The sequence below is a fragment of the Lemur catta genome, chromosome 3 (genome assembly GCF_020740605.2).
Source record: "Lemur catta isolate mLemCat1 chromosome 3, mLemCat1.pri, whole genome shotgun sequence".
NCBI lineage: Eukaryota > Metazoa > Chordata > Mammalia > Primates > Lemuridae > Lemur > Lemur catta.
Genome location: NC_059130.1, coordinates 15934742 through 15954096, shown reverse-complemented (window position 1 = coordinate 15954096; position 19355 = coordinate 15934742). Strand labels below are relative to the sequence as shown.

At 54.4% G+C, this 19355-nt stretch overlaps 1 protein-coding gene across 1 annotated transcript; it reads left to right on the top strand.

The window, feature by feature from the left end:
* Window positions 1-1495: 1495 nt before the first annotated feature.
* INKA2 (inka box actin regulator 2) lies at window positions 1496-14313 on the top strand. The gene is made up of 2 exons (XM_045546324.1): window positions 1496-1705; window positions 13244-14313. Exons 1-2 carry the CDS (start codon window positions 1649-1651, stop codon window positions 14078-14080), a joined length of 894 nt encoding a protein of 297 aa, XP_045402280.1. The 5' UTR covers window positions 1496-1648; the 3' UTR covers window positions 14081-14313.
* Window positions 14314-19355: the final 5042 nt, after the last annotated feature.

Genomic DNA, 19355 nt, shown 5'->3' with positions numbered 1-19355 from the left:
CCGGCTTCGCCCAAACGGGACTCAGGGCCAGGCCGAAAGGCGCGGGCAAGGTCCCTTGTGATTGAAGACCTGGGGTTAAATGGAGAGTAGAGGCCGTTCAGCTGGAATCTGCAGAGCCTTCACTTCTGCTAAAGAGACTCTCTCACTCTTTCTGTCTCTGCCTTCCCTTCCCTCTCTCCACCTCCTTTCCTAGTTAGCTGAACTGGCGCTCTTGGCTGACACGGATCGGAACGACCGCGGCGCTTGCGTTTTCCCTTCGCGCCTTCTCTCGCGTCCTTATAGTTTTTGTTCCTGCAGAAACCCCAAATCCTGCCTGGGGCCAACTTTCCCACGTTAGTCACCTTAAAAACCACACGTCGCTAATTGCTCTAATTACTCTCCCGGCCTGCGACACCGCCCCCGGCCGGCCCAGCCCAGGGGCGCGGCGTCTCCGCGCGCGGTGGCGACTGCGGCGCCGGAGGGCGCGGAGGCCGGCGCGGCGGGGCCGGGGCGCGGCGGGGGGGAGCTGCCCGCCCGGCCTGCGGCCCCTCTCGAGTCCGTCGGCCGCAACTCCGTCCCCCAGGGCCGGCTGGAGTTCGCACAACTCAGCGCCCGGGCTGTGCCTGTTGAATCAAAAATAACATCCGAGCATCTTCCAGTTCCCCCACCCGCTTCCCCAACCTGAAAGCGCTTCGCCAAAGGCCAGAGAGTCGGGTAGGATAACTGATGCGGAGTCCTGGGGAGAGAAAAGCCCCCTCGCCGCCCCCTGCCCACACCACTGAAAGCATCCCCATCCCATTACCCCGTTTTATGTGTTCATAAATAATCACCAGCTGAAGTTACCGCGTTTAGTGTTATTTTACCTGTTTGTCTCCCCTCCGCTCCTCCCTGGTAAGCTCTCGAGAGCAGAGCCCCCGCCTGTCTTGTTCCGCACCCGGCCCCGCAGCCCTGCCCGGGGCGCAGAGCCCCCACTGCTCTGTGTTAAATAAGAGAACGGAACGAGCGGCGGCTACCGTGCTCCGCAGGCGAGGTGAGGGCTGGGAGGACCTTACTCTAGGAGATGAGGTGGAGCCACACTTCCAGAGTCCCCTTTGGAAAAAAAAAAAAAAAGAGCTTCTAAAGGACTTCTGGGGAGATTGGCGGGTGTTCCCTTCCTGATCAGAGTTCGGGAAAAGTGACTGACACTATGCCTCTTGCTGAGACCGCTACCCAGTCTCTACTGACAAAACTATGCTCGCCGTTTATAACCGAACAGGGGCTCATGTGGTTTGTTGCCCGGCGTCGCGGTGCACCCCAGCCGCGCCGGCCGGGACCGGGGGTCTCCTCGCCAGCCCCGCGGTGGCCGCCGCCCGGGCCCTGTGCACACAGAGCGGCGAGGTCCACCCGCAGCAGCCCAGCCCGGCCCCCCGGAGCGCTCTGCCCATTGGCTGCAGACATTCCCCCTGAATTGCCATTGGCGGGCCCGCCCTTCCCTCCGCCCCCAGCAGCGACCGCGCTCGGCGAGCGGCTGGGGACCCGCTCCGAGCCCCGGCTCCGAGCAGAGGCTTGGCGCCGCGCTGCCAGAGGCGCGGAGCGCCCGCACAGAGAGCCCGCGGAGCGCCAGTTCTCAGTGGGGACAGGGCTCCCACCCGGGGACTCTCCCGTGGAGCCGAGCTCGACAAATGGGCGCATGAAGAAGGAGAGCAGGGAAATGGACTGCTATTTGCGCCGTCTCAAACAGGAGCTGGTAAGAGCGCAGCTGGCGCCTGGGGCGGGGACGGGTGCTTCTCCCCGACGGGTACCTGGCCCCGCCGAGACGCGTGCAGCCGGGACTGGTGCGGGAGGAGGAAAGCCTGGGAGGAGGGGAGAGGACGCGGACCCGCAGGCAGAGGGCAGGGCCTGTCCTTACAAGGGGCCACGAGAAAACTTCGAGCAAAGATTTGTGGGGAGGGCAGAGCAAGTGACAGAGAGACACAGAGAGCAAGCCAACCAAGCTGAAATGTGACACAGAGAAACCGAGGGAGAAAAGAGGGCACATCCAGAGACTGACAGACACACAGACGGAGTGAGACTCCGGCGCCGCTGACACCCAGGCCTGGGGAAGCAGACGCTGGTGCCCGGGTGCGGGGGCTGCGCGGGGCACCGCGGTGCGCGCGGACAGGCGGGACGCGGGAGGAGGCCGCGCGGGCCGGGTCTCTGCCCGGGGCAGGAGGTCAGCCGGACCGCTCGCTCGAAGGGAGCTGCCACCGCCCTGGGCCCCCAGCTCTGCCGGGCTTGGCAGCGCTGGCGCGGCTGCGGGGGCAGGCTTGGCCGGCTGTCTGCCCGGGCTTGTCTGCCAGCAGGGAGGGGGCTGGCAGCTGTAATGACGGGGGAGGGCCCTGCGCGGGAGGAGGGGTGCTGCCTGGCAGATCGCGAGCGGGAGCTGCGGAGGCCCAGCCAGATGTCAGGTCTGGGCTTGGGGAGCGCACAGGGAGCGTGCGGAGGCCCCGAGGTGCAGAGGCTGAGAGAAGTAGCTCAGTCTGGGAGGAAAAAGAAAAAAAAAAAAAAAAAAAAAACCACTGAAGTGAGAGGAGTGGGGTCTGCTAAAGCTATGTAAGGGAGGCCCAGGTTGATTCTCACTGACTTCATATACCACCCGCCCCCGATCCTGCCACCTGCCACCTGTCTTATTCCTTCATCCACCAGAGTTCAGGCAGTTATAATGCTCATGCGCCTCCTTCTCTGCTTTGCCCATTTCTCTTTCAAGCAGTCCCGCTCTGTGTCTTTGCCTCCCTCTCTGACTTTTTTTCTCTTTTAGTTTGTCCGTCTTGGACTTGACTATTCTCAGTCTCACTTTTTCTCCCTTCCCCTTCTTACTTTTCAGAGTCAGGGGCACCCAGGCGCACAACAGCAGTCCTGGATCCAGAAAGTGCCAGGTCGTGGTTTTCCAGATCCCCTGACAGCCTTTCCCACTCGTGCCTGCAAAGGCCACACTCTTCCTGCTTCAGATACTTCAGAGGGAACTTGGCACTGCTAGGGGCCAGCTTGGGGGGTGGGGTGGGCGGAGCTCGAAGCGGCAGGTGTGCTCATTGATGCTTCCTGACAAAGTCACCTTGCCACTCTTCTCTGTCGTCCCACTTCTGGGCCTGCCTTCTCAGATCAATGATCATTTCTTTAGTCCTTCCTCCGGTGGCTCTTTTTGTGGTGACACTCAGATGCAAAAGTTACTGACTCAGAGAAATACTTTTTCGGTGAAAGACAGAAATAACCATTGCTGCTCTTTTGAACTTATAAATGCCCCTTTCCATACTAGTTTTCACATGCTTCTCAGGTCAGTTTGGATGGCTGGCCCCAGCCCACACATAAATAATTCTCATTTTTCCCATTCATGTGTCCAATACCAGAAAGAAAGGTCAAGATTATCACAGATAATGTCTGAGATCCAAGACCCATGCTGAGAAAGAATCTAATAGAATCCTCCCCTTTGTGCTTGGAATTGGGGACCACACCACCCACCTCAGGATCTGCCTTAATAGAGGGTTTGTGGGTGTTCCTGGCATGGGCTCGAATTTTAAAATCCTACTGATTTGCATTTTTTACAGCACTCTAGGTGGGAGGTGGTGAGGGGAGGAAGACAGAGTCTGCGGATGCCAGGAGAATAAAAAAGGCAAATAGGAATCTTCACTAAGCTGAGCTCCAGATCTTGATTTGCACCCTCTCCTGCCAAGCACTTGAGCCCCCTGTGCCTGGGAGGAGGAAGGGGAGAGGCTGAAGGCCCCAAGCTCCCCATTAGCTTTCATTTGGCCCTTTGTCTGAGCAGCTTCAGCCTTTGACTCTCTTGGAGAGGAAGCCAAATGCCTGGCCTGGGTCCCAGAATGACACTCAGATGGGAGAGCTCTGCACCCCCACACCCATGGTGCTCCGCCCCTCCCCAGTGCCAGCCTGCTCAGAGATGAGACAGAGCAGAGGGACGGGCAGAGCTAGTAGGGTTTCACACATACTCTGCCACCTTGGCTCAACGCTTAGGTAGCTGGGCCAAATCACAGTGCCTCAGTATCCCCAGTGGTAGCAAAGGGGAAAGTAGAGCTGGGTTAGCCCATGGTCAGCCCTTTAGCTGCCTTTCTCTAAAGACTGTAGGGATTGAATTCAACGCAGTTTGGTTGTGGCTGAGATAGGAAGGTATTGGCTCGTTTATACCCCAGGTCTGTAATGGAGTGGGAAAGGCATACAGTTGGCTTATGTCATGAGCTGGGGGTGGTTGTGGGGGTTTGCACTGCAGATGGTTCATCCCAGGCAGGATCTCTCTTGCCACCCAGGAGAACTCTCTGTTGCCTGCCTCTGCCCTAAGTTGATGTGTACCCAGGAATGGCCTCATGTAATACTGGTCAAGTTCTACATTTATTTATTTCACTAAATTCCCTTCACGTTGCTTGCAAGAAGCAAATGTCCAACAGACACTGTGGGAAAAGGAAACATTAGCAGATTGTGAAATTCGCTTTGTTGTGGGTGTTTTGTGCTCCGCTCCTGCATCCTGGTCCTATCCTTGGCCCAGAAAAACCTAGACAAGAAGAATCTATTCTGCAAACCAAAGTAGCAGAATTTCCAAATTCCCTGAAACAGAAAATGTGCATTATAACAAGTAAGTACTAGGGGAAGGCTGAGGGCTTGGGGATCCTGGCTCAATTAGGTTGATATCTAGAGCGCCGGCCCTTTCCTCCTGTCTGCAAGGGGAAGGGGATCGGGTTTCAGGGATGAAATGTGGCAGGAGAAGTAGCAGCAGCTGACACACTTCTTCATTAGGATGAGAAGGTCAGGGCTGCAACAGCCCGGCAGGGAACACATCTCTTTCCCCCCTGCGGCCGGCAAAGAGGGGCCCGGCCTGAATACAAGGCCTTGGGACCAGCTGTTCCTTACACATGGCTCCCTTGTGGGCTTCCAACAAATGGGGTAGACAGAGGCACACAGAGGAAGCAGATGTAAGATGCTCACAGGGCATTCTTCGTGAGTTCAGGTCAGTGTAAAACAAATGCAATGCATAAAGGCTGAGTGATCGGGGCTCATGAACTACAGCCAGGCTGAGAAGGCTTCCTGGAGGACGGGAGGTTGGAGGAGGCCATCTCTGGGAATGTCCATCCTAGCTGAGGCATGAGGAAGCAGCAGACGGACTTCCCACAGGCTGGGGAAGGTCCTCCTAGGAAAACCTGGTATTCCCAGAAGGCATTTCTCTAGCCTCTAGTGGCCACAAGTTCAGATGGTTATGGGTAAGGATCAGGGCCTAAAGGCAAAATAAGAAGAAAAGCAGGAGATGGAGGAGATCCAATAGGAACAGCCTTCAGCTCTTGGGGCAAAAGGCCAAATTACCTGAGGCAGAAAAAGGCTTCTGCAAAGAATCTCATAATGCAGTCTTCCTTGATGTTTAAAGCTAGGGGGAAGGGGGCTTTGGGCCTAGACAGACAATGTGGTCAGTGGGAAGTATGTGGAGCATAGGATTTGGGGTCAGGCCAACTTGAACTCAAATCCTATCTCTGTGTATCCCTAACATTTTACTTACCCTGTGTCTTGGTTTTCTCATCTCTAAAATGGGGTTTAAAAATACCTACTTTATTCAGCTACTGCGAAGACTAAAAGACAAAACCAGAGCCTCCCCGACTGTATGTCCTTCATACATAACACAGCGCCTGACGTGTTGTAGGTACTTGGTAAACTCTTGATGATGGATTGATTAGACTGGTTTGCATAAGAGTCATTCACTCACAGAACATGTTTATTGAGTTCATCTTATGTTTAAGGCATTTACCAGGCACTAGTGCTAGAGTTACAAATATATACAGACACGGATCCTGTCTTCAGGGATCTCACAGTTTAATAGAAGAGATAATAACATTAATTGATGTTAGCGTTGATATGCCAGACATAGAATGTATTATGCCATTTAATTGTCAAAGCAACACTAAGAAGTTGTATTTTCATTATCCTCATTTTATAAATGAGAAAATAAAGGCAAGTTATAGAACTGCTAAGGTCATAGAGCTGCTAAGCAGAGGAGCGAGGTTTCAGACCAGCCAGTCTGGCCGCAGAGCTTATGCTCTTAAACCAGCACAGGTATGCAAACCTCTAGTACAGAAATAGAGGATTTGTGCTGTTTAAGAGGCACAGGTTCAGTGCTCTGAGAAGGGAGAAATAACCTCCAACTGGGAGATCAGGGAAAGCTTTGTGTCATGGAAGAGGTAGCATTTAAGCTAGACTTTGAGGGATAAATAGGGACAGGGGAAAAACAGCATTCCAGGCAGAATGAAACAAATGAGCACAGAAGCTGAAGTAGTGAGATATCTGCAGACCAACTTGAGTTTGGCTAGAACATAGGTTATGTGCAGAGAAACAGTGGGTAACAGGGCTAAAAGAATTGTTGAGTGCAGACTAAGGAGGGCCTTGAATGTTATGCTAAAGAATCTGACTTTTTCTATGTGCATTGGAGAGAGGCATAATCAGAGATGTGCCCTGGGATCTAGGAGGTGGGGTGGGGTGAAAGTGGGGGGAGGGAGGAAATTGAGGCAGGAGAATGAGTTAGAAGGTTATTACAAGAGTCCAGGCAAGAGATTATGAAGGCCTAAAGCAGAAAGGAGAAGAGGAAGGTAACTTCTTAAGGTCCCTTGGCTACCCAAGGAATTCGATTGACTGCAGTGGAGAGGAGCGGAAGCTGGCCGGAGGGAGGAGGGCTTGCTGAGGCTAAGAGGCCAGCTCCCCGAGGAAGCAACATCGCGCCCCTCTCTCCATCTGCCATCTGCCTCTTGCCTGAGTGTGTGACCCCCAGTGGATGGCTCCGTTGGGAAAGTGGGCTCATCCATTTCACATCCTGCAGTCCTCCTTTCTTTACTCTCTTCCCTCCTACCGCTCTTGGCACAGTTTTCACTTTACCTTCCTGTTGCGAGTTCCAGCCAAGAGTGCGGGGCTGTGAGGTCCCTATTCACTGAGCTGGAGAATGGGCCACTTGGCAAAAGCCGGGCTTTTCCCGTTTCCGGCCCTGAGCCTCCTCCTAGCTTCCCCAGGACTGAAAGGAACAGTGTGGCATCTTGTGAGTGATGGGGGGTGGGGGACGTGAGGCAGGGCACACTGCCAGGTCCACGGGCAAAGCTGGAGCCTGTGTCAAAAGATTCTGGCTGAGCTGGGAGAGGGCGTGAGATGGATGGATGGAGGGCACAGCTGTGGGATCAGCCAGGGGCATGGGGAGGCTTGGGAAGGGAGCCGAGGATGCTTACGTCACGCTTGCCCATCCCCACTTGTCCCTCACCACAAAGGGCCCAGCTAGTGCCAAGGAGGAGGGTGCTGTCCATGGCCGGCTGACCCCACATTACCCCCTCGAGGGCTCAGGGCTGGAGGTCCAGGATGGTGGGAGCTGGCTTCCCAACCACATCTTCCCTGTCAGCCCCAGGCACCCCTCTCCAGATGATTCAGTGAAGAGAAGCCTTCCGTGGAGAGCCGTGAAAGGAAGGACTTCATGCTCTTCCTCTCCATATGGTGGCAATTGCCCTTTGCACTTCCTGCTGACTGTCCTGGTTTCTTCGCACAACAATCCCATGAGGCTGAGAGGCCAGGGATTATGACGACATGGAGTCAGCCAGCCAGCCTTGGGGTCCCAGCCCTCTCACCAATAAGCCTCAGGACCTCAGGCAATAAATAGATCAGTGCTTCTACCATTGGTGCTCAGGATGATGTTGTGCAATGCTCAGATGAAAACCTTTAGTTTGATATATGTATATATATATTTATAGTTACCATCTGTCCGTGGCAAGTGATGGACACTTCATACAAGCTCCATTATAAATACATTTATTTACATAAATAGTAGATTTAAATAAAGTATTAAATAGGAGACTAGGCCCTGCGTAGACACGGTGAAAATCATGAAGGAGGTCTGGGGAAGAAAGCTTAGGAAACACCGAGGGAGAAGATGGATCTCTCAGAGCCCTGGTTTCCTAGTCTTTGAGGGGTTTGTGCCACCTGGTAGCCACCTCCCAGAGTCAGCGTGACGTAGAGGCACACGTGTGAGGGGTTATCCTTTAACGGACACAGAACCCGAGCATGAAAGGTTGGCACCGGTGCCCCGTGCCATGTGGCCGAGTTAGCCCGCTAGGACTCCAGGCCAGGTCCCCAGACTAGTGTGGGCCACGCGGCTCAGATACAGTGAGGAAGCCGGGGCTGGTCTACACCCCAGCCAGGGAGGCGGAAGTTTGACATGCAGAAAATGTTCAGAATGAAATCTCGGGAGGCCCAGGGGACGCTGGCGGTGGGAGGTGGACTGTGGGTGGTATGGAGGCAAGAGGGGGGATGGCAAGACCTTTCCCAGCCCTTCTCAGAAGGGATTCCCATGACCTTCCCTGGGATATGCTTCTTAAGGGCTTCACCTTGGATGGTGGAGCAGGTAAGCTCTGTGAGAGCCCTGCGGCGGGGAAGAGGGAGCGGCTGTTAGATCCATCAGGACCCACTAGACATGGTGAATTCTCCAGCTGACTCCCCAGACCAGGTCGGGCATGATTTGGTCCCTGTTCTGAGGAAGATCCTGAGGGTCTGAGACACGAGGAGGCCAGGGAGGCACTCAGCGCCCTGCTGCCTGGAGACTGGGATTCCGAACTGTTAATTTCTAGCTCAGGATTTTCTCTCTCTGAGCTGACCCTCTCCTTTGTTCCACACCCCGCACTGCTCCCTCTTTCCCCTCTTCAGTTCCTGAGGCAAGAGAAGCCCTGGGATCTAAGAAGGTCCCACGCTCCAGATGAAGAGAACAGCTTGGCCTCTGGCTCTTCCTTCTCGGGTGACATCAGCCCCCTGGGGTCAGTCCCGGAAAGGCTGCCCTGTGCTCCCCTCTCAGTCAACACCCAGCTGATGCTCCTGCTTCCCTGCTCTCCTGGCCTCCCGGTTTCCCACGACTCAGCTTCCTTCTTCCATTCTCATCCCTCTCACAGCTGCCTTCTTGCCCTTCAGTGTCAGCACCCTGTCTGGCTGGGCCAACTGGGCTCGTGTGGGAGTGGGCGGGGGATGCGGGGCATCCCTCTCCTTCCCCTCCCCTTCCCCTGCATGGGGCAGGGGTGCAGGGGAAGGGGCAGGACAAGACATGTATTTCTCCTTGATTAGACCAGATATGATGAATGCAATCCTGTCATTACTATGTGTTAAGTTTCACGGAGGAGGAAATGTTCTGGAAGTACACAGGAAGTCTTAAATTAACAGCCAAAATTCTCCGAATGCTTCCTTTGTGCCACGCGGAGATACCCATCACCTCACCTAATGTGTATCTAGCTGTATGAGGCGGGAACTATTATTCCCATTTTAAAGAATGGAGAAATTGAAAAACAGAGACTTTAAACAATATGCCCAGGTCACACAGCTACCATGTGGCAGAGCTGAGATTTGAACTTTGTCCCATTTGTCTCCAGAACCCAAGTTCGTAACCAATACAGAATATTATTTTCCATATGGGAGCAGCTTCAGCCCTTGCTTACTTAAATGGAGCCTCTGTTTTATGGGCAGCCCTGAATTCATGCACACCACACACATTCATTCTCACTGGAAAACTGTACAAAATGTCAGCATTATTTCTTATGGATTTTTCCACACTGGAAGAGATTGAATGGGGTCATTTCATTCCTCCCACTGCCTCTGACCTGGGCTGTGTTTAGCCTTCTGGCAGGAGGCCTGCCAGCTCGGGCTCCTTGCCTCTTGGTGACATGAAACCTTGGGAAACGCCCTGAGTCTTCCTCCCTGTGTGGTGAGTTACCGTGTGAAGGTAGCAAGCTGTCTGGAGGGATGCTGGGGTCAGAGTGGTACCCAATATATGTTTCATGGGTACGTAGCAAGTGCAAGCACTAGCGAGGTTCTGGGGTGACATAATGATGTACAGATCTCAGTCCCTGCCCTCAAGTGGTAGACACTCAATAAAAATATCCAGAGTGACTGAGCATTTAACCCCTGGAGGACATGAGCAAGTGCATGAGTAGCAGACTATGGGGAAGGGCACATTAAGTATTACAGAAGAGGTTTTAGCAGGAGCATGGCGGGTACGTCTAAGGGAGAAGGGTTGTGTCTGGAACTGAAAGCTAGAATTCTGTCATGGAGGGTCTTGACTGCAGAATAGAGTCTGGGTGATGGCGAGTCATGAGTGAGATGACAGGTGGTGTGTGCTGGGAAGACTGATCAGCCCCTCATGTGTCCGGTGGCTTAAAAGCCTTCTAGGAAGCTTCTGCAGTGTTCCAGGGGACGGGTGGAAAGACACAGGACATTTGAGGGAGGGGGAATCGAACACAGTACAGATTAAGTTGGATAGGAGCAGAAGTGGTTGAATGGAGAAGGCAAAAATGACTCTGAGGTTCCAGGTAAGGATGACAAGGACAGGGGCATTGAGGAAGGGGAGAAAAATAGGGAAGTCAGAAGGAGAAGCAGCTTGCCAGGAAGGAACCAAGTTTGGTTTGGGGCTTAAACTCTCCTCTGACTCTGCTCTGGGTCTTACCAGCTGCAGCTGGGTGCTTCTGAAAGGAAGGGGTCAGGATGGTAGAAGCAAAGAGGCCAGAGCCAGGGGCCATCAACAACATGCGCAGCCACTCCACAGGCTCTGTGTCCCTTGCTGCTGCTGCTGCCACCCAAATGGCGTGTACTTGCCCAAGCAGTCTGGCAAACCCAGAGCTGTCAGGGCCCAGAACCACCACTTCCCGCCCTGTCTTGAGGAAAGCGCACAAAGTGTGGGCAATCCCCACACCTCAGCAAAGGCCTCCTTGCCCTCAGGACAGTCCGTCCACCACTGTCCTTTCGTGCTGCTGGCTCACTGGGAGCCTGGCCCAGATCCCCCCATCCCTGCCAGGGCCAGGGTTGGCAGGGGAGGTTTTGACCCAGAAGCCTGAGAGGGTCAGCTGCCAGCCCAGCCCTGCAGAGCCTCCTCCACGCCTGCCCTTCTGATCCCTCTACTCCTCCACCCTCTGGGCTTAGCTCTGTGCATTAAGACAAGCCTGGGAGGTAAGATGATCCCACGGTTCTCTGGAGGGCTTAAGAAACAGATGGTCCCCGCACATGAGGTTTGCTGTTGGTAACTTGATCAGGATCCGGGCAGGGAGCTGGCAGGACCAAGGCAGCTTGGGCCCGGGGACTGGGAACCTTGTGAATGTTATCAGACACAGCCTCCCCTCCCTGGCCTCCAAATTCGGCCCTCACCCAAGTCAATCTCTCAACCCCTTCCAGCTGGCACATGGGATCCAGGCCTTAGACACTCACAAAGGGGCTGGGAGAACTGGCCCCCAGGATCCCCACTCTGGCTTGGCCAGGGCAGCACAGCAATTGGGCTGAGAAGGCAGGAAGAGTGTTGGAGCCAAGTCTGAGAGCAGCTGAGAGAGGACAGGTGTTTGGGAGGGAGAGACAGGCTGGGAAGAGCTGGGCAAGGGCTTCCAGCAAATAGGAGTTAGTTTCCTGGCCTTGTCTCCCTCCTGACCAGTCGGATGTGAACAGCAATTAAAGGAACCCCCAGGCCTACCCTTTCTCTTTGGGAATCTAAGCTCCTCCTCATTTCCTAATGTCCCTTTCAACCCTTCTCCACTGACCTGTAGAGCTGCAGCCCCCAACCCCCAGGCTGTGGACTGGTTTGGGTCAGTGGCCTGCTAGGAACTGGGCCACACAGCAGGAGGTGAGCCCGGAGAGCCAAGCAAAGCTTCATCTGTATTTACAGCCACTCCCCATCGCATAAGTGCACTGCATAACCTCTGCCTCCTGTCAGATCGGCAGCAGCATCAGATTCTCATAGGAGTGCAAACCCTACCGTAAACCGTGCATGCGAGGGATCTAGGTTGCGCACTCCTTATGAGAATCTGATGCCTGATGATCTGAGGTGGAGCTGAGGTTGTGCTGCTAGTGCTGGGGAGTGGCTGCAAATACAGATTATCATTAGCAGCGAGGTTTGACTGCACTTGAATCATCCTGAAACCCTCTCCCCCCGCCCCCACCCTGGTCCGTGGAAAAATTGTCTTCCATAAAACCAGTCCCTGGTGTCAAAAAGGTTGGGGACCACTGCTATAGAGGACAGAGCAGCCTTAAAACCCAGCTCTACTACCCAGCCATCTGGAGGCAGCACAGGTTGAGCATCCCTTACCTGAAATGCTTGGGACCAGAAGTGTTTTGGATTTCAGATTTCTTTGGATTTTGGAGTATTTACATATATGCAATGAGATGTCTTGGGTATGGGACCCAAGTCAAAACATGAAATTCGTTTGGGTGGGCATGGTGGCTCATGCCTGTAATCCCAGCACTTTGGGAGGTCAATGCAGGAGGATTGCTTGAGGCCAGGAGTTAGAGACCAGGCTGGGCAACATAGAGAGACTCCATCTCTACAGAAAAATAGAAAAATTATCTGGCTATAAAATTATCTGGCACATGCCTGTAGTCCCAGCTACTTGGGAGGCTGAGGCAGGAGGATCACTTGAGCACAGGAATTTGGGGTTGCAGTGAGCTACGACAATGCCACTGCACTCTAACCTGGGCAACAGAGCTAGAGTGTCTCAAAAAAACAAAACAAAACAAAACAAACAAACAAACAGAAAAACCATGTCAGTCCTCCAAAAGTTTTGGATTTTGGAGCATTTCAAATTTTGAAGTTTTAGATTAGGGATGCTAAACCTGTATTTGGTAGTTAGGACATTTGGAGTGAGACAGTCTTGTGTTTGAGCTCTGTGAGCTGTGAGACCTTAGGTAATTTACTTCACCCCTACCACAGTTTACTAATTGGTTAAAATCATAGTAGCAACCTCATTTAATAAAGATTAAATAAAATGAAGTGCATAGAGTCCTCAGCACAGTTCCTGCTACATAGTAAATGCTCACAAATTGTTATTGCCACCATCATCACCAACATCATTTCAGGGAGGCTCAGGAAAGAAGAGGGCTCAGATGCAAAAAAGGATAAGGATGGTCCCTACAACTTTGTGCACCTTCAGGATGACCTAAGCTCTACCTCTTACTATTTAATTTTGGGCAAGTTACTTATGTGCCTAAATGCCCTCATCCATAAAATGGGAACAATAATAGTCACTACCTCAGGGCAGTTGGGGAGATTTTATAGCTTAGGACAGTGCCTACCTTAGCGAGTTATTTGCCATTAATATTATTTCCTTTATCCAGCCCTGATCTGCACTGTACTAGTCTGTAGAGAGGTTAGTGGCAAGCTGGATGGCCCTGGAAGTGTGGGTTTGGTGGGGATCTGGGTTCAGGGCTGTGAGGGTCAGTGCTCCCCGCTGCCCTCCGCAGTTCACTGGCCCTGTGCTTCCTCTCTCCCCTGCAGATGTCAATGAAGGAGGTGGGTGATGGCTTGCAGGATCAGATGAACTGCATGATGGGTGCACTGCAAGAACTGAAGCTCCTACAGGTGCAGACAGCATTGGAACAGCTGGAGATCTCTGGAGGGGGGCCTGTGCCAGGCTGCCCTGAAAGTCCTGGGACACAGCCCGATCGCCCTCGATGGGAGGGTGGCAGAGGTCCTGCTAGGCCCGTGGTCTGCCCCGCTTCCAGTCAACCTACTCCTGGCGGCAGCAAGTTTCCATCCCGTAGGAGTGTCTGTGGGAGGGATTTAGCCCCCCTGCCCAGGACACAGCTGCTGCACCAGAGCTGTGTCCAGCATGGGCCAGAGCAGGTGGAACCAGATGACTGGACCGCCACATTGATGTCCCGGGGCCGGAATCGACAGCCTCTGGTATTAGGGGACAATGTTTTTGCGGACCTGGTGGGGAACTGGCTAGACCTGCCAGAACTGGAGAAGGGTGCGGAGAAAGGTGAGACTGGTGGAGCGGGTGAGCCCAAAGGAGAGAAAGGCCAGCCCCGGGAGCTGGGCCGCAGGTTTGCCCTAACAGCCAACATCTTTAGGAAGTTCTTGCGTAGTGTGCGGCCTGACCGTGACAGGCTGCTGAAGGAGAAACCAGGCTGGGTGACTCCCGTGGTCCCCGAGCCCCGAGCAGGTCGCTCCCAGAAGGTCAAGAAGCGGAGCCATTCCAAGGGCTCTGGACATTTCCACTTCCCAGGCACTGGGGAGCACAGACGAGGGGAAAATCCTTCCACAAATTGCCCCAAGGCCCTGGAACCCTCACCCTCCGGCTTTGATATTAACACAGCTGTTTGGGTCTGAATCCTAGAGACAGAAAGTTGACTGATCTGAAAGGGCCAGGCCCCTGGGGAGGAGGGAGGGCAGGCAGTATGGCTTTTAAGAGCTCAACTCCAAGTTCATTTTCCCCAGAAAGGAGGAAGAAGCCAGAGTTCTCAGCACAAGGCTGAAGGGAATGTGGTTGGGAGAGGCTGTCTCAGGGGCTGGCTGGTGGGGGAGGTAAGAGCTCCTGGGGGGGGGGGGGAGAGAGAGAGAGAGAGAGAGAGAGAGAGAGAGAGAGAGAGAGAGAGAGAGAGAAAGTGTGTGTGTGTGTGTGTGTGTGTTGCTCACTTTGGGGCTGGAGGTGACAGTAGGGGAGGGCAGAAAGAGGAGACCATGAAATCCCTCTGACATTCCTCCACTGCCCCCAAACACCTCCGGTGAACATTCTGTATGGAAAAGGGCACTGGAGCCTCAGGGTCCCCAGAAAGCACTCAATAAAGACCTGTGTCTGACGCCCCAACCTTATAACTGTCTGCTTCCCTAGCAAGGCATCGCTCCAGGCACAGGGATTGAACTCCAGCCCTCCTGCGAATTGGAGCAGCAGGGAGGCAAAACCGCACCCCTTTTTTTTCGTTGCCTTTGAGATTTCAGCCCAGACCTGGACCCTGAGCGCGGAGCTGAGCGAGCGCAGTGTGTAAGGAGCAGCTGCGGAAGGCCCCGGCATTCCTCACCTCCCCCCGGCTGCACGGGGAGGAAGGATACCGCCGTGGCACCGTGCACATCTGAGAAAGCCTTTTCAGAAACACGGTCTCACTTGTAAGCGGGCAGCCAAGGCGGGCGTTGGCCCATTTTGCATGCGAGGAACCAAGGCCAGAGCTGCTGCCTGTCCAGGAACACCGGCGGTGGTGGCGGTGGCGGGAGGTGGGACGGTCCAGGCCTGGCTGCAGAGTGGAAGCTTCGCCCTGCAGTGACCCGCGCCCCTCCCCAGCAGCGCTTGGAGCCCCCACCCCAAGGCCCTGCGTCCTGCACTTAACTCCCCCCCCCGCCCCGCCCCGGTCAGGTTAACGGGGAAATTCGCCAGTGGAGACTTCGAGCCCAGAAGGAATACCCACTCCTTGTTAACGGCCCCCTCCCCGCTCAGCCCTGACGTTGGCCTCAGTTTCCCTCCTCCCCCGCAGTCAGCCAGGGCGGAGGGGCAGGGCGGGGGCGGCAGTTCACCCCCAGCTTTTCTGAAGCCGTTCTGGGCACGTGGCTGGGGGGGGCAGACGCCGGCGGATCTGGGGCCCACCTCGGCCCGCGCCGCGAGCCACCGTCCCTCCCACTCCGGCAGGGACGCCCCCTGGGCGGGAGAGACAATGCGGGTCCCTGCGAGGCTGAGCCCGCCCGGGAGGACACGGCCTCTGCCCCTGCTCTCCCGGCCGCCTGCCTGGGCGTGACGGCTGCAATCAGAGGCAAGACGCCTCCCTGCCCTCCAAGCGTTGATAACAAACTGGAGAAGAAAAAATAACAAGAAAGGCTCTTCTGCCCGCTTCCCGGACCCCGGCGGCGGAGAAGGAGGGAGTGGGCTTAGAGCTCGAGTGGGAGATGGGGGGGCAGCGACGGTGGTTAGGTTCACCCTCAAACGCCCACACAGTCAAGTGGTAGATGTTTAGTTTTTGGTGGCGAAGGCTACTCGAGGGAGAGAAAGCGCTCGTTTTTGTTGTTGTTTTGCACACTCGCTATTTGCCAGGTAGTGTGCGCATGTCTTTCTAATTTAGAACAACCCTAGAAGGCATTGTTCTCCAGATACCTCAGTGGAACTTCTTAGGGGTCACGTAAACTGCCCAGATTAGGCTGCTTGCAAATGAAAGAACCAAGATTTGAGCCAGAGGGTTATCTGGCTCCCCAACTCCTGTCCTTTCCTCTCTTCCTGCAGTTTGCCAACTGCAGGAAGTTGCCAACTGCTCTTTCTAGAGGAGCCAGCCCTTGCCAATCCCTTGTGTCTCTCCAAAGAACTCTGACATTTCAGCCTTGGGTGAAAGAAAGTTTGTTGGCTGTGGCTGCCTTTGGCTGTGGTTGTGGTGGTGGTGCTGGTGGTGTGTGTGCACGTGGACAATGTGCATGTGAAGATGCCACCTACTCACTTGCTGATTTGTGAGAGGAGGGAGCAATGTGCTGCTGGGTGGTGGAGAAGCCATCCAGCCAATTATTCAAGATGACACCAGCTCCAAGTCTGGAATAATTCTATAGGAAACCAAGCCAAGAAGGCCACTCATCTGCAACTCATCTGTTTTGAGGATCGGTCATAGCAGTTCAGATCAATGGAACAAAACTTTGTGAACACCTCCCAAATGCAGGAATTGTGATGGGAACTAAGGAACAGAGCAATGAAAAGGACCCAGTTGCTGACTCCCAGAGGATCCAGGAAAACAAAGAAGCAGATTTTTAACCATTGGTTAACCAGAAGAGATTCAAGGGACTAAAAACTCATTTTAACTTGGGCCAGAACAAAATAATTAGAAGTGACACTTGCTGCCAACATAATTCACAGGTGCCAGGCATCTTCACTTTTGTGTTCTTATTTCCTTCTCATTACACCCTAAAAGTGGTTGCTGTTACTCTTATTAATATTTTACATGAATAGGCTCAGAGAAGTTAAGCAACTTGTCCAAGGTCACAGAATGGCAGAGCTGGGATTGAAACAGTTCCAAATGACTTCCAGTCTTGTGCTTTTCATACTGCCCCACAAATTGTCCATATCCACTCCAATGTCAAATCAAGAGGAACAACAAAAACCCTGTCCTCCCATATTATCCTTGTCCTTACACAGACAAATGGCATGTGACTGTCAGATGGAAGAATTTTGCCAGGGTCTTGAGAGGGCTGATGTACCCCCACCTGCTATGTCATGCTTTGCTAATGAACGGTTATGGTAATTCATTTCCCCTCCCCGACAATTTTTTACTTCCCTCCCCTCTGGACTCAATGGGAATGCCTGTGGGTAGGAGATAGTGGAAGTGAGCAGAAAGAAACTGACAGCTTAATTCTGCCTCTGGGACTCATTTTATGGCTAATTAGGACATGTAGAGAAGCTGAGAGCCCATTTGCTACCCTGCCTGGCATGCGGCCCCACCCCACACCTGGCCCACTTCCCTGGCAGGTACAGGGGCCACCTAACTGGCCCAGGCATCTGCTGAGGGCTCCAACTGCTTCTTTGTGGCCTTGTGGCCAGAGTGTGTCTGTGGATGTTCCCCAATAATAGCAGGAACCAGTCCCTGCTGGGCATGGCTGATGGGGCCTGCCTGGTCTCCCTCCTTCCCTTCTCTTTCCAGCCTTTCGGAAGATCTCTCTTCCCCCCTCCCTCAGGCACCCCTCTGCAACCCACCCCCCAGGGTGATTTCTGAACCCAAACTTGCCCTGAGGAGTGGAGATCCGGCTTCGCCCCCACCACGTCCCCACCTCACCTTCCCCAGGGCCTTGTGAGGGACAGTCTCCTCCATCTTTCCGGAGTCGCACCAGCCTTGTCCGTGGCCTGGACAAAAGCAAGAGCACATAGCCTGTCTCCTGGGGAGCCTGTCTGCCTTCTCCAGAGCAGCCATCAATCCATCTCAGGTGACTTCCCCACCCAGCATAGGTAAGGCACTTCCGCCAGCCCGTGGTGTGAGCACTAGGTCTGGAGTCGAGCAGAGAGGATTGGAGACCCATTTCCGTCACCGTGTAAGCTTCGGCATGTTGCTTGATCTTTCTGAGCCTCACTTTTCTTATCTGTGAAACGGGGATAATGCGGGGCCGCTGTGAGGTTAAAGGACATCCTGTACCTAGGGGTCGAGCCCGCTGCCTGGAACACAGCAGAAGCGCCACAGACACCGGACTGCCACCCCCGTGGGGCAGGTGCCAACCATGTGACCTGAGGCACACGTGCTAAAAAAAAAGTGTTTTCTCTGAGCCTTGGTCTCTTCTGTTAAAACATTTATGCTGACCCTTATTACCTCATGGAACTGCAGCAAGGATGAGAGCAGACAGTAGGTGTGAACACGTTTTTGTACATTATAAAAATATTGCCCAGAGGGGCTGTGACTTGCTGAATGGTGAACTTACACTGTTCCGGGAGGGGTGACACATAGGTGTGCTGTGGGGGAGGGGTGACACATAGGTGTGCCGTGGGGGAGGGATGACACATAGGTGTGCCGTGGGGGAGGGGTGACACATAGGTGTGCTGTGGGGGAGGGGTGACACATAGGTGTGCCGTGGGGGAGGGATGACACATAGGTGTGCCATGGGGGAGGGAGGCGGCAGCATGGCTGAGCTGCACAGTAGGTGCCTGGGGTCGCTTTGCCTGAGGACCTGCTCTAGGGAACACTCCCACCCCCGCAGCCCAGCTCTCCCTCACAGTCAACCCTAAGGACCCACATTGCTGGCAAGGGGCAGAATTGAAGGAGCCTCGTCCTGCTGGTTTGAGAAGAACGAGGCCTCTGGTCTGCTCTGTGCTCCTTAAGGCCTTAGTCGCTGGAGTCCGGGCCAGGCCCCACACCTCTCCCTTTCTCCTGCCTCCAGCCCCCCTCGGGGCTCATGGCCTAAAGGTGCTGTGGCTGTCCCCCTATCCATTCCCTCCTCATGAGCCCCTCATGAGAGGTCTTGGGGCTCAGGCTGTTGCTGCCAGAGAAGGGTGACAGGCTAGAGAGGTCTACGGTAAGACGCTCCAACTGCCATCATCCCCTTAGTATTAGTACTGTTACTAGGATGTCCCCTGCCTGCCTTTTGCCTCCTCTACCCCACCCTTAAAACCAACAGCACAATGAAATCCCCTCCCAAATTGCCTCAGAGGACCTTCTTCCCAGCCCCCTGCCCTTCAGTCGGTCCTGACACAGCCCCCTGCCCGCCTCCTCTAAGCCCCAGACATGTGCCTCGCAGGGCTGCAGGTCAGCCCTGCCAAAGTCCACATTTACAGTCTTGTCCCCCGCTGGAGTCCCCCTTCTGCCCCCACCTCTCACCTCCCAACGCTCCCAAAGAGTCCTTCTGTGTTCCTGGTCAGAGAGGGAGCTGAGGAGCAGCAGTGTGTCCCTGAACACAGCTAGGGGCAGGATTAATCTGACCAGGGGACAGTCACAGTCACCTTACACTTTCCCCTGCATCCTGGCCAGGCCACGGGGAGAGGAGAGGGCAGGATCACCAGCTTGACTCTGTACCAGGACTTGACTCTAAACCAGGTTCCAGGTCACAGCTGCCCTCTGTCCCTGGCTTCCACTCACACACTCTATTCACCCCCTACATGCCCCTCTGGGCATATCCCTAAATACGACTGCCCCTTTCCAGGGACGTGTAGGAGTCCCTGCCAAAA

Coding starts and splice junctions, on each gene's coding strand:
- INKA2 (XM_045546324.1), top strand. CDS start 1,649: ATGAAGAAGGAGAGCAGGGAAATGGACTGCTATTTGCGCCGTCTCAAA. Junction 1,706..13,243: donor GCCGTCTCAAACAGGAGCTG/GTAAGAGCGCAG, acceptor TCTCCCCTGCAG/ATGTCAATGAAGGAGGTGGG.